At 47.5% G+C, this 14,276-nt stretch overlaps 1 protein-coding gene across 4 annotated transcripts in view; it reads right to left on the bottom strand.

Annotated features, from left to right (window-relative positions):
• The window catches only part of pkn1a (protein kinase N1a), a 42,785-nt gene that overhangs the window by 3,853 nt on the left and 24,656 nt on the right, over nt 1–14,276 (bottom strand). For 3 of the 4 annotated variants that reach the window (XM_020049821.3, XM_010889242.5, XM_020049822.2), the window contains 12 exons: nt 7,795–7,989; nt 7,517–7,622; nt 6,777–6,925; nt 6,341–6,461; nt 4,553–4,698; nt 3,536–3,749; nt 2,993–3,193; nt 2,774–2,883; nt 2,426–2,569; nt 2,197–2,272; nt 1,752–1,887; nt 346–430 (listed from right to left, as the gene is read on the bottom strand). In XM_020049821.3, the coding sequence (XP_019905380.1) occupies nt 346–430; nt 1,752–1,887; nt 2,197–2,272; nt 2,426–2,569; nt 2,774–2,883; nt 2,993–3,193; nt 3,536–3,749; nt 4,553–4,698; nt 6,341–6,461; nt 6,777–6,925; nt 7,517–7,622; nt 7,795–7,989 (1,683 nt within the window). Of the gene's footprint in view, nt 1–345; nt 431–1,751; nt 1,888–2,196; nt 2,273–2,425; nt 2,570–2,773; nt 2,884–2,992; nt 3,194–3,535; nt 3,750–4,552; nt 4,699–6,340; nt 6,462–6,776; nt 6,926–7,516; nt 7,623–7,794; nt 7,990–8,309; nt 13,283–14,276 lie in introns of those variants that run through there. The other variant, XM_010889241.5, reaches the window with a different exon arrangement.

The following is a 14,276-nucleotide window of genomic DNA, read 5'->3' as shown; positions in this document are numbered from 1 at the left end:
ACTACAGCAGATTCCCTTCTTCTCAGCATTTTTATTTTACTGTACAAACTGCTCAGTGGCCAGTGGATTAGAAAATAGTTTTACCCTTATTTTTTCAGGTACGTCCGACTGAGAACACATTCCTGTTTTCAGCAAAGACCTGGGAGCTACTAGGGTAAACTGCCTTCTCAAGGACTGAACGACTTTCCACAAGCTCATGGAATCAATCGTGGACGCAACCTTTTGGTTACTGGTCAGATGCTCTTACTGCGAGTCCAACCCTGCCGTCTCTGAGTATACAGCCTACAGATACAGTTGGATAGTCGGTCTATCTAATGTCAATCTCTCTCTCTCTCTCTTTCTCACCGGGGTGTTTATGTCCGAGTCTCTCTTGTAATCATGCCTGACTGGAGAGTCGCTGTCCAGATTCAGTTTCTCCACTGAGATCTCCCTGAAAACACACGCGAACACACAACATGACAAACGCACGTACACCCACGAACGGACGTAGATGCGCAGACAGGAACAAACACGCGCATGCACACAGAAACACAAAAGGGTAGTTAGCCACCGGGTTTGAAATGCATGACATGCTTTGTGGAGGTCATTCAACAACAGGAGGGATGAGTTCAGGGAGAGGGTTGGGTGTGTTTGTGTGTATTATGAGGTTAAAGGTGTGTGTATTTCCCAGAGTTCAGGTTAGAAGAGTGTGTATTACCCAGAGATCAGGTTAAAGGAGTGTGTATTACCCAGAGTTCAGGTTAAAGGAATGTGTATTACCCAGAGATCAGGTTAAAGGAGTGTGTATTACCCAGAGTTCAGGTTAAAGGAATGTGTATTACCCAGAGATCAGGTTAAAGGAGTGTGTATTACCCAGAGTTCAGGTTAAAGGAATGTGTATTACCCAGAGATCAGGTTAAGGGAGTGTGTATTTCCCACAGTTCAGGTTAGGGGAGTGTGTATCACCCAGAGTTCAGGTTAAAGGAGTGTGTATCACCCAGAGTTCAGGTTAGGGGAGTGTGTATCACCCAGAGTTCAGGTTAAAGGAGTGTGTATCACCCAGAGTTCAGGTTAAAGGAGTGTGTATCACCCAGAGTTCAGGTTAAAGGAGTGTGTATTACCCAGAGTTCAGGTTAAAGGAGTGTGTATCACCCAGAGTTCAGGTTAAAAGAGTGTGTATTACCCAGAGTTCAGGATAAGGGAGTGTGTATTACCCAGAGATCAGGTTAAGGGAGTGTGTATTACCCAGAGATCAGGTTAAGGTAGTGTGTATTACCCAGTGTTCAAGTTAAAGGAGTGTGTATTACCCAGAGTTCAGGTTAAGGGAGTGTGTATTACCCAGAGTTCAGGTTAAGGGAGTGTGTATTACCCAGAGATCAGGTTAAGGGAGTGTGTATTACCCAGAGTTCAGGTTAAGGGAGTGTGTATTACCCAGAGATCAGGTTAAGGGAGTGTGTATTACCCAGAGATCAGGTTAAGGGAGTGTGTATTACCCAGAGATCAGGTTAAGGGAGTGTGTATTACCCAGAGATCAGGTTAAGGGAGTGTGTATTACCCAGAGATCAGGTTAAGGGAGTGTGTATTACCCAGAGATCAGGTTAAGGGAGTGTGTATTACCCAGAGTTCAGGTTAAGGGAGTGTGTATTACCCAGAGTTCAGGTTAAGGGAGTGTGTATTACCCAGAGTTCAGGTTAAGGGAGTGTGTATTACCCAGAGTTCAGGTTAAGGGAGTGTGTATTACCCAGAGTTCAGGTTAAGGGAGTGTGTATTACCCAGAGTTCAGGTTAAGGGAGTGTGCGCTGGGGCTGTAGGTGCCTGTGTTGTTGACAGTGGGGATAGCGTTCCTCAGGAGTCGGACCCAGGTTCCGATGTCAACGTTCATCTGACGTGCCCTCAGGAAAGCCTTGCCTGCAAACCCGCAGCAGTGGTTAAAACCCACACTCACATGAATCCAACACGCATACAGACACACAAACATATAGATTAAACACACATCAACCACAATGTTGATTATGCTGAGCACGTGGTAACACACCCATATTCAAAACAGTGTACAGTTGTATTATCTGCAATGACCACAAGATGGTGCTGTGGTCCGTCCTTCCAGTTTCACGAACACTAAAACATCCATACAGAATCTCCTTTTCAGTGGAAAACAATGTGGCATGATATACTGCATTGGCCGGATGTATGTGTAACATATGTATATATTAATACCATGCTGTTTGGAGAAGACCTTCTTCTGTCTCTGAAGGCGAGGGGCTCTCTCAATGACAGGGTTGAAGAATATCACCTGAAGAACAAAGTCGCACTCGTCATACTCACGCTCTATCTAAAGGGTGTGGCATGAATTCAGGACAGGGGAAGGTGCGAGCAAACAGTGTTCCAAGACTGCGATGCCCTTGTGATGATTCCCAGCTGGCAGCGGGCGTGTTATGTAAGCTACCTCAGCCAGCAGCAGGCCTTGGGGCTCCAGCTCCAGTTGAACTCTGTGTTTCTGGTTGTCCAGGAAGTCTTCCAGCTTAAGGTACTTCAGGGCACACAGGGAGCGGTAGTCCCTCCAGTACACCGCTATCTCCATCTCCCTGGACTGGGACACGCACACACACACACACACACAGACGTTGAGTGCTTTCACTCAGATATAAACAGACACTAGACGCCACTTCAGAACAGCGACTCAAATGTATCGATGCACAGAGTGTTTTCATGGGAGTGTGTTTATTGAAGAGGTTTCTCTTCCCTCCCGTCAGAGCGCTGCGTTTTGGCGAGGGGCGTGCGCGGGCTCCCTCACCCTCTCCAGGTCCACGGTGAAGGTCTGGTCCCAAGCCTGCTCACCCACCGTCTTCCAGGCCGTCTGGCCCACCACCGAGTTGTCCATCTTCAGAACCGCGCTCACCTCCGCTAAAGGACGTTCGAAATGACACGACACGTCACACGCCTTGCAAAAAAAAAAGAAAACGCGCCCTGCCACCCTCACATGCACCCGTTTCTCGCCCGCACTCCCACTCACAGGAGAGCTCGTCCGTCTTGCTGGGCGTCTTGCCGCTCACGCTGCCGCTGCGCCCATACAGGCTGCTCTTGCTGCCGCGGTTCATGAAGGAGCGCCCCTCCCCGGGGCTGTGGCAGGGCAGGACGACCGGGATGCCCTTGCTGCGCCCGGGCACCACCTCCAACACTCCCATGCAGCCCAGCAACTGCACCTGGAGGGTTCCTGGGGGGGGGGGGGGGCAGTCAGAGATTCGAATGAACACACGGATAGAAGAACCCGTTAGGGAGCCGTGTTCAGAATTAATATTGGCTATTGTACGGAGTTGAACGTGAACCTGCACTCTATCCCATTGATTTATTTGGACCAGTTGATGCCTCTCAGCAGGGAGCAGTGAGGGCTGGGCTTGATGGGTTTAAACATGATAGCAGTAGCTCTCGATTCCTCGCCGCCTCGTCAAAACGCGTCTTAGGTTCCTCTAGTTCCCTGTCGATGCGCTTTGAGGAGCGGTTGAGAGAGGACCAGAGGAATCGAGAAAAGACATTTGAGACTCCCCCAGTCTCTCACCGGTGAGCGGGGAGGGCTTGCAGAGGGTGCTGTACTGGTTGCGGAGGTAGGGGGCGCCGTGGCGGGAGCTGAAGGCCGGGGAGGCGGCCAGGACGAGCTCCTCCTTGATGAGGCTGGCCTTGGGGTGGTCCTCCGGCAGCTCGGCCAGGCGCTGGTCCAGAGAGTCCTTCAGGAGGTCCAGGCGCTGGGACGCCTCACTCAGACGACACTGGGCCTGAAAGAGCGGAGAGCCAAGGAAAACACCTGCATTATCAACGGGCTGTGAGTGTGCGCTCAGAGGTAAATCCATTTCAACCGCCACGTGCGACGGTTGGTCGGCCTGACGACCGTGTGAGCCGTGTGAATATTTAGTCCGGTAGGTGTGTCAGAGTGTGTCCTGTGTATACTGCGGTCCAGTAGGTGTGTCAGAGTGTGTCCTGTGTATACTGCGGTCCAGTAGGTGTGTCAGAGTGTGTCCTGTGTATACTGCGGTCCAGTAGGTGTGTCAGAGTGTGTCCTGTGTATACTGCGGTCCAGTAGGTGTGTCAGAGTGTGTCCTGTGTATACTGCGGTCCAGTAGGTGTGTCAGAGTGTGTCCTGTGTATACTGCGGTCCAGTAGGTGTGTCAGAGTGTGTCCTGTGTATACTGCGGTCCAGTAGGTGTGTCAGAGTGTGTCCTGTGTATACTGCGGTCCAGTAGGTGTGTCAGAGTGTGTCCTGTGTATACTGCGGTCCAGTAGGTGTGTCAGAGTGTGTCCTGTGTACACTGCGGTCCAGTAGGTGTGTCAGAGTGTGTCCTGTGTATACTGCGGTCCAGTAGGTGTGTCAGAGTGTGTCCTGTGTACACTGCGGTCCAGTAGGTGTGTCAGAGTGTGTCCTGTGTATACTGCGGTCCAGTAGGTGTGTCAGAGTGTGTCCTGTGTATACTGCGGTCCAGTAGGTGTGTCAGAGTGTGTCCTGTGTACACTGCATGTATCCACGGCCGTGTCACAGAGGGCGTGTCTGCGTATCTGCAGTGTGTTTCGCGGGCGCTGGTACCTCCGACAGGGCCTTCTTGTCCTGGACCTTGTTGGCTCCCAGCAGTCGGAGGACGTTCTTGGCGCCCTCGGCCACGGCGTGTTCCACTCTGTAGTGGTGCCTCAGCTCCTCGATGCGCAGCTCCACACCACACAGGTCCTGGTTACCTGCGGGCGGGATGGATGGATACTGATTGACGGCCGGCACAGCGAATGGGATCCACATCGACCACCCCCGGCGGGCTGTCGTAATGACAACACACGAGTCCCGGGAACGGCGCTCCTGGTGTTAATCACATGCATGTCCCGGCTCGGCCCCCTGTCTGCGTCCTACCTCTGTGTCGCAATCCGCTGACCACGGTCAATAAAGTAAATACAATACGGAAGGAGCCCGGCTTTCTCTAAAATATGTGCCTATTGGATTTCTGATTTATCGTGGCCAGTTTCGGAGGAAGCAGAAGGCGAGGTAACTGTAGTCTGTGCTGTCAGTTCCTACCGCTGACCTGAACTGATTGGACTGGTGAAGAGACAATAGAGCGAAACCAGAGCGTCTCTCCACCATTCTGCCTCTGCCGATCAATGGGGACGTGTCGGAAGAGTCAGAGAGAGCATGGCCTCACGTCTTAACGTCAACCAGACCCACTGTGAACCTGTGTGTGTGAGAGTGTGTGTGCGTGTGTGTGTGTGAGAGTGTGTGTGCCTGTGTGTGTGTGAGAGTGTGTGTGAGAGTGTGTGTGTGTGTGAGAGTGTGTGTGCGTGAGAGTGTAGGTGTGTGAGAGTGTGTGTGTGTGTGTGAGAGTGTGTGAACGTGTGTGTGTGTGTGTCTGTGCGTGTGTGTGTGTGTGTGCGTGTGTGTGTGAGAGTGTGTGTGCGTGTGTGTGTGAGCGTGTATGTGTGTGAGAGTGTGTGTGCGTGTGTGTGTGTGTGAGAGTGTGTGTGCGTGTGTGAGAGTGTGCGTGCGTGTATGTGTGTGAGAGTGTGCCCAAGAGATAAAGAGAGCAAGTGAAAGAGAGATAAAGGGAAGGACAAAAAAAGATGGAAGTAGAAAGACAGACAGCGGAGAGATAGAGTGGGTTGAATCATTTATCTCCTAATAAGGTCTTTGGCCAGGCGCCAGAGAACTTTCTGACTGACCATAAAGGGAGTGTGTGTGTGTGTGTGTACACACTATACAGTAGAGTGTGTTTACCTTTAAGTGAGTCTGTGATCAGGGTCTTTTCTGGCCAGGGGTGTATAAGTAGAAGCCGTTAACCGAACACCCTAAAACAACTACTGCACTATATCTAAAAACAATCGTCCCCTTCAAAAACACAGCATGCCAACATTTGCAAGTTGAAGCAATGCTTTAAGTGGTGAGTATATAACCTGCTAGTGATTATCCAATAGGGAATACAGTAATCATTAAAAGCCTTGAGATTCCTCCCAGAATGTTCTTTACCAGCTCCTCTGAACGCGCCCTGAGGGAATACATTATCCTCCAATCCCTCCAATTAGCTCGCAGTTCCCGCCCTCCCCCTGTCAATCCCTCATCCACCAGATGACCCCGATAATAACACCTCCCCGTGGAGGGAGGGACTCCGTAACAGCCCCTTGACCTGGCCTCCTGCCGTAAAGGCTCAACCACCAGAAACCCCCAAAACAGAAGCTGGATTATTAGACAAATGGACGTCAGTCAGTCAGACAGACGAATGAACAACGGACAGCCAGCCAGACACAGGCCAATACAGCAAATGGGCACAAAGACAGATACTGTATGCTACATGCAAACACATCCGGTCCCGTCATCCCTACCCTGTTTTATCATCCCTACCCTGTTTGTCATCCGTGTGCTCGGTCGCCTGCACGGCCTTGCGGATCTGCATGCGGATGATGTCGATCTTGGTCTTGCTGTCCTGCAGCATCTGTTGGGCCGTCTGCAGCATCTTCTTGTCCTGAGAGGAGGAAACAGGATGAGGCCCAAGGAAGCTACAAAGTATCCCTGGTGTTCAAATGCACTTCCTTTCCTCATCCCTCTTCCTTCGTTTGCGGTAATGTGAAAGACCTGGAGCAGCAGAAGCTATATCTCAAACGCCTCCACCATATTGCCTTTGTCAGATCAGGGTATGGGAAGAAGAGGCATGCACTAAAGGGAGGGATGGAGAGGGAAAAAACAATCGGAGAACAGATCCAGCAAGAGACAATCTGCCGAAGGGGGAGGGACAAAAAAAAGAATGAATCAGCAAAGGGCGTGCTTGCCAGGACAGTACCTTGGTGGATCCGTTGGCGTAGATTGGGATCATGTTCTCAGCTCCCTGTTTGACCTTGAGCTCAATGTTGAGCTGTCTCTCCAGGGCGGCAATGCGGTCTTTGCTGGCCGACGAACGGCTCTCTGTCCCCGGGGAACGGGGTGGGTCATCTGGGGTCAAAGGTCAAACACATATCATCATTGGAATACCAACGAAATGGACAGTAAAAAACGAAGGTCTGTTACAAATTTGTTTGATGTGTTTTACATTAGAGCACGCTCTAGCCTTTTGACTGAATATTGCCAGCAAGTAATTTTCAATAATGCTAATCACAACGGGAGGAAAACTGGTTTACATTTTGGTACATATCTTTGTCTCACAAATTTGGTGAATCCCTGAACTATCTCACCAGAATCAAGTAGTGAGGGGCTTGATGAATAGCTGACAAGTTGATTCAGCTTGGCTAGCTCTGGAATACATCTAACACATTCCATGCAGAAAAGGACGTTAAATAGATGTCTTTCTGGTTGAAAAAGACGTTGAAAGGACATTTCTGAAATGATTTTGCTCTCTGGGATGGGCTTCCACAAGATAGGTTTGGGAACCACAGTATTAGCAGATTTGATTTAGAATTTCACAAAGCAAATTCAAAGCCTATTTTGAACCTACAAAACAAGGATCCAAAGGGGGCGCTACTTTTCCATCCGTGGCTACGGGCGGATCACAAAACCCCCTAAAGCGGGGCATTAACGGCGCCCTACCCTTGCCGTCGTCCCCTCCCTTGACCATGATGTGAGCGTCCAGCTCCTGCAGCTGAGCGTGCAGGTCATCCAGCTTCCGGTTGGAGCTCCGCAGCTGGGAATCCACCTGAAACAATCACAGCACATCTCAGAAAGCCGTCCACCGTCCACCCCCCCCCCACCGCGACCTGAGGGACGGATAATGGATGACGGAGGGGTTGTACGGACTGTAGTGAAACGTTCCATTTACACAAGTGCTCTTGAAAAACAATTCAAGGAGATAATCGAGGTGGGTTTACCTGGGAGGCGTTCCTCTTATCGGTGGTGGCCCGACGGAGATTCTCAGCCCCCTCCTTGATCTTCAGCTCCTTCCTGATCTCCCTGCGGATCTTTTCCCTCTGCTCGTCCAGGCGCTGCTGGACCGTGGTGTCGGAGAAGTCCGAGCTCTGATCAAGACCCAGCTGCTCCAGCACCGACAGCCCCCCCGGGTCACTCTAAGGGAAGTGAGTGCAAAGATATGTAAGCACATTTTGGCACAAAACAACAATGTATTGAATTGGACGTAATCTGGCAGGAGGACGGCACATCCCAATTCACAGCTCCCTGCTGGAAGAGTTAACGGTATGATCCCTAAATGAAATCTTTAGTGCACGTAGGGACGCACACGGTTCCATGGAGGAGAGTCAGGAAGGACGGCCATTTAGTCATGGAATAAGGAAACCAGGTGGGAGAAATAATGAGTCGCTGCAACCTAGAGAAAATCACATCCACATCCCCCGAAACCGCAAGCGAACAAAAGACGGCAACACATCACCTCCTGGCTGTCGTCGCTGTCAAACAGCCCATCTCCGTGCCAGCACATAACCCCTGTTCCACCTTCAGACTACAACTGGCAGACCACAAACACATAGAACCTCTGACAACACCGCTACCTAAAGCCACACCGCAGACCGAGGACTAGAGAAACAGAAAGGGAAAGACAGAGAGAGTAGATGATGTGAAGGGGGGACGGCCTCTCTGGAACAGGATATCCGTCCCACACCAGCTCAGGCCCTTCCTGTTTCCTGTTTCCTGCTATCAGGACTAGGAGAGAAAGAGGGCCCCGCTCCAAACTTACTAAAATGCGTCCTTCCTTCCTCTCTTCTTTGAATTAAATCACTGATAGAGGTGGCTGGGAAAGCTATGTGGATTGAAACGTTACATTCGCCATAATTTCAGGTAAAGGAGTTAGGATGGACACATTTCAAACTGATTGGCGCAAGGACAATGAAATTTGGATGGGAGGTTGGAGCTTTATGACCTTTGACTTCCACTGAGCTCAAACTGTGCATTGCAATAAGTAGTACAACTAACGGCTACCACAAACTACCGTTAGAATCCCAACAGGAGGAGGAAAGAAACAGAGCTGAGCAAGAAAGCAACCTGGCTCTGGCTGTCTTCGGAAATTACAGGAAAAGAGTACAAAGGGTGGTTAATGGTTTGCTATTGCCAGCTTTCAGCTGATACGATAAGAAGCTGTTATGATAGGGAGATTTTAACAGCCATCTAACACCAGCATCCAGCTGTTATGATAGGGAGATTTTAACAGCCATCTAACACCAGCATCCAGCTGTTATGATAGGGAGATTTTAACAGCCATCTAACACCAGCATCCAGCTGTTATGATAGGGAGATTTTAACAGCCATGTAACACCAGCATCCAGCTGTTATGATAGGGAGATTTTAACAGCCATGTAACACCAGCATCCAGCTGTTATGATAGGGTGATTTTAACAGCCAGCTAACGCCAGCATCCAGCTGTTATGATAGGGAGAGTTTAATAGCTAGCTAACGCCAGCATCCAGCTGTTATGATAGGGAGAGTTTAATAGCTAGCTAACGCCAGCGTCCAGCTGTTATGATAGGAAGAGGAACATTTAAAAAAAATATTTTATTAAGAATGTTTGAACAGGTAATGCACATCTTTCACAAAAAGGTCCATAATGTCAAAGTGAAAAGTGAATTACAAATATAAAACCGAGCTGCGCTGTGGTTCAACCAATTGTCTTTAATAGTAATCTAATTAGTTGGATAGTCCATCTATGTGCAATTGAGGCGTTTCAGGTGAAACAGACAATTCTCTGTTAGGTCCCACATTTGTTTAGTACAATTGCTAACAACATTTAGGAACAAAGGAACATTCAAAGAATATCAGGATAAAGGTTCTTCGATTTGCAAAATTGCTGGGTCCAGATGTGCCTCTACCAAAAATCTAATAAAACGGGGTAAATACTAATGTAATCAATTATTTTCTGTTTTGAATTTGTAATTAATTTGAACAATTTGTTATTGTTCACTTTCCCATGATGGACCTTTTTGTATTGTTTGGTGGCCAAACATTTTGATTTCAAGTTGTAACACAATAAAATGTGGAAAAGTCGAAAGGGAGTGAATACTTTCGAGAGTGAATACTGTTTGCATAAGTGCAATGAGACTTTGCCTGTGCACTCCTTTCAAACAACACAATTTAATGAAAGCCCTCCACTATTATTTTTCTCTTCTAGAACAGACTGCTGACAGCTACTTCATTGAGTAAGGTGTACTTAATAATACTTGTTGCTTGATTCTCCCAAATACCTGTGCATTAACTCTTGTTGCTCACTCTTTGGGGTTTCAGGATGAGTATCTGTGAAATCACTTTGAGGCAACTGCTGATGTACAAAGGGCTTCATAAAATACAATTGATTGATTGAGCTGTCTAAGGATAAATGCACTACCTATAATTTTCTGCGGATAAACCCATTTCTATTTCCATTTTTTTTAAAGAAATGGCAACATTCTATTTTTTGGATCAGAAAGTGGCACCGTTACCAAAAGCTTCGTTGATGAGGAAATCGGCAGAATACTAGTTTAATCTTTCTCCAATGTACCCGACCCTACCCCAGCCAGGTGGACCTCTTGCCCTCCTCATCTGCACGGGAGAGAAAATCCCAACAGGATCCTTAAGTTATATACATCAGGTGAAGCGTCTGGGTCCCGGTCATATCTGTGGAATAATGATGTTGGTTCCTGGTATGCTCTAGGACCCTGGGGAGGTGTTCCAAGGCCCAGACTAGCTAAGTGGGCGGAAGGCTGGGGAGGTGCTCTGCCCGCCACGGCCTGAATTAAAGATGACAAAGTTGGCCGCCGTGCCTGTGAAGCGCGGAGAGCAAAAGAGCGGTGGCGAGCGAACTGTAGACCCGGGCACTGTTCGCTACCGTTAGCCTGCTTATGGCTGCAATCATCTGTACTAGAGAGCACAGTGGGTGTTGGGTTGGCTGGGGTTACAGGAAGACTGTGTTGCTTTGTTGTGTTCCACTTTTGCCACACTATAAGCCTACAGTTTGTCTGAAGAGGAGCCTTGCCAACAGTCTGAAAGCAAGTGTTTATTTTTAAGTCCGTGGCTTGCGTCAGTCTGCTTCTGCTTTAGCAAACTTTGCTGTTGTCTAGCCTACATTATGTGAAGTAAGTGGCCGTGAATGTTCAAACAGCCTTGAACCCGGGTTAGTTGATCCGGCCCAGTAAGGCCAAGGTTGATGTCACAATGTCACGACTCACCAGTCACGATGACAAAGCAAGCTCCTTTATATAGAGTGTGGGAGGCTGGTAGCCCAGGCATAACAAACCCAGTACCCCTAAGGGAGTTCCAAGAGGTTACAGTCTGAGGTTACTCTGAGTAGAAGGAGCCCTGAGGCAGATCTAGGGCAGCTACTCTCTGCTCTGGTTACTGCACCAAAAGAGCAAGACAGAGCCTAGCTTCCAATTAAATAGCTATTGAATTATATCAGTGGCACCAGAGCAAGTTGTCCATCTGTTACTGGACCTGGGTGCTCCGGGCCCAAACACAACCACACCCGATAAGAAATAGCCATCTGCTGCCCCCCAATACTGCACTCTCTGCAAGGTTCCCAATGAGAGGAAGTTCCTGTTATCAGGGGAGATGGAAAGGGAGAAGCTGTGACACAACTTCTGCTTTGGAACACTAACAAGGCGACACCAGAGTATCTCTGGCGACACAACGTCTTCATTCTTTCTCCACATTCACTGGATTGGTTGAACAGTGCAGAAAAGAACCTTCCCTAACACTGTTCTTTTCTTCTCGTCAAGAGATGTATGTGGAGGATCTAGTTCCAGGGTTCTTTAACACTTGCTATGTTAGGTGCCCCCCCCCAAGATGGTATGTACAACCCCAGGAAATGTTTTTCTTGTGACACATAGATATGTGAGTTAAACATTAACCACAATCATTAACAAAGTTACCAAAAATTTTACAAATCACAAAAACAAAATTCATGCAATTCAAATAAACACAAATGTAATTTCCTTATGCAGAAAATGCAGTACCTTTACTATCAGAATTAAAATTTACCAAAAGAAGTGAAAATTATTACAAAATCATTAGATGAAACTCGGAAGGGTCCAACCTCCCATTACGATTAGTAACATGGTCTGTTTACGTCAATTATATGGTTGTCCAGTACATAATACCATGATCAAAAGACTATCCAACCCCCTCAGAAGAAAGATCATATATTCCCATGAGTCTGGGAGGGTTGTTAGGCTGAAAAACAAACACTGCCTTTGAACAGAAGAACATCACAGCAACCCCAAAAAATAAAGACCGTGGCATAATGGTTTGGGGCTGCTTTGCAGCCACAGGGCTTGACCAACTTTCCATCATTAATTGTACCAGAGAAATGTTCAGGGTAAAAATCTAAAGCTGAACTGAACATGGATCTTATTACAGAACAATGGTCCAAAGTAAACCACCAAAGCTACGACAGAATGGCTCAAACATAGTAAATGCAGGGTTATTGAATGTCCTTAGTCCAAGCCCAGATCTCAATGATCCCAAGATCTAAAGAAATGCTGTGGGGGGACTTGAAGGAAGCAGTGCATATAAGAGAGCCCTTGAACATGACACATCTGAAGCAGTGCATATAAGAGAGCCCTTGAACATGACACATCTGAAGCAGTGCATATAAGAGAGCCCTTGAACATGACACATCTGAAGCAGTGCATATAAGAGAGCCCTTGAACATGACACATCTGAAGCAGTGCATATAAGAGAGCCCTTGAACATGACACATCTGAAGCAGTGCATATAAGAGAGCCCTTGAACATGACACATCTGAAGCAGTGCATATAAGAGAGCCCTTGAACATGACACATCTGAAGCAGTGCATATAAGAGAGCCCTTGAACATGACACATCTGAAGCAGTGCCGTTAAAAAAAGTGAGCAAGAATTCCTCTGAGTCGATTTACAAGACTCTGCCAAGGGGGGCAATAGCAGCTAAAGAAGTTAGGAGAGTACAGATTTTTTTTCTTCACTATGAAATTGCATTTCTGTTGATTTTTGACAGATAAATGATTGCAAAGTAAAACCTTTCAGTACCATCTGTTAAATTAGGTTACATGTATCTGTCAACAGTGTTGACTTTTTCACAAGACTGTAAGTGCATAGAGATAATGACCGGCTAACTTAATAGACAGTCGCCCCATTAGCTACACAGTGGCTAATTCAATAAGACAAGTGGAGGAGAGAGCGAGAGCGAGACGGAGCGGAGTGGAGGAGGAAGAGCGGAGTGGAGGAGGAAGAGAACGTGGTCAGTGTCCATTACATGACATCAGCTCACTATGGAAATCAGTCTGCTGGAGTTTCCTGCTCCAAGATAACAATTTGAACAGATATCATCAACACATAATGACACAGTTGAGGGACAGTTGCCCCATCCCACACACACACAACCCACAGACACACACAACCCACAGACACACACACAACCCACAGATACACGCACACACACACAACCCACAGACACACACAACCCACAGACACACACACACCGACACACACATACAATCCACAGACACACACACACACAAAAGGCACAAACACGGAATCACACACAGAAAGAAGATCCAACCACACAAAATCTCCACCTTCAGCCTAAACTCTCTACATTATCAGCTATGGAGTGTTTCTATGTTAGTGTATCCACAGAGAAGACTTTAAACACAACTCACTAGCCTGGGTTTTGTTATTTTAAAGAGTGTGATCTATGTACTTATACTTCAACCTGTGTTTCTGTCTGTGTGTTTGTGTGTGTGTCTGTGTGTGAGTGTGTGTGAGAGAGTCTGTGTAGCAGTAACATAACCCAGATACTGTTACAATACTGTGTAGCGATGACCTTTTCCCTGCGACTACTGTGATGTATTGCAGCTAACAGGTCGTCCATCTTGAGAAATCTGCTTGGGCAAAATCATTGGAGAGTACCTCTGAAGGGTCAAGCCTTCCACAGACATGTTCTGGTTTGGTCTTAACTATATGGGTGTGTGGTAACACATCAAGCCAAACTAAAAAGACAGAGGCCCTAAAAAGATTATTTATTCCCATGAGTCTGGGCGGGGTTACAAAGCCATTTCCAAGCAATTGGAATTACATTATTCCACTGTCTGATGGATCATTTTCAAATTGAGAAAATTCACTACTATTCATTCAAGACTATTGGCAATCTACATAGGAAAGGTTGGTGTGCCAAATTTAGCCCAAGAGGTGCTTGACAAATGCTTATCTGGGTAAAGACCACAATACCAGAACAATGCGCTCTAGATGAGTCAAAGGTGGAGTTGTTAGGCCACAACGCACAGAGGCCATGTTTAACGAAAACGAAACCCTGCTGTTAACGGAAGAAGCTTTTTTCATCTGTAAAACATGGAGGTGATGGCATCCATGCTTTACAACCTCACATCAACTGAAGTT

Source organism: Esox lucius, chromosome 9 (genome assembly GCF_011004845.1).
Source record: "Esox lucius isolate fEsoLuc1 chromosome 9, fEsoLuc1.pri, whole genome shotgun sequence".
Classification (NCBI taxonomy): domain Eukaryota; kingdom Metazoa; phylum Chordata; class Actinopteri; order Esociformes; family Esocidae; genus Esox; species Esox lucius.
The sequence above is the reverse complement of the archived record's forward strand: the minus strand, read 5'-3'. Positions and strand labels throughout refer to the sequence as shown.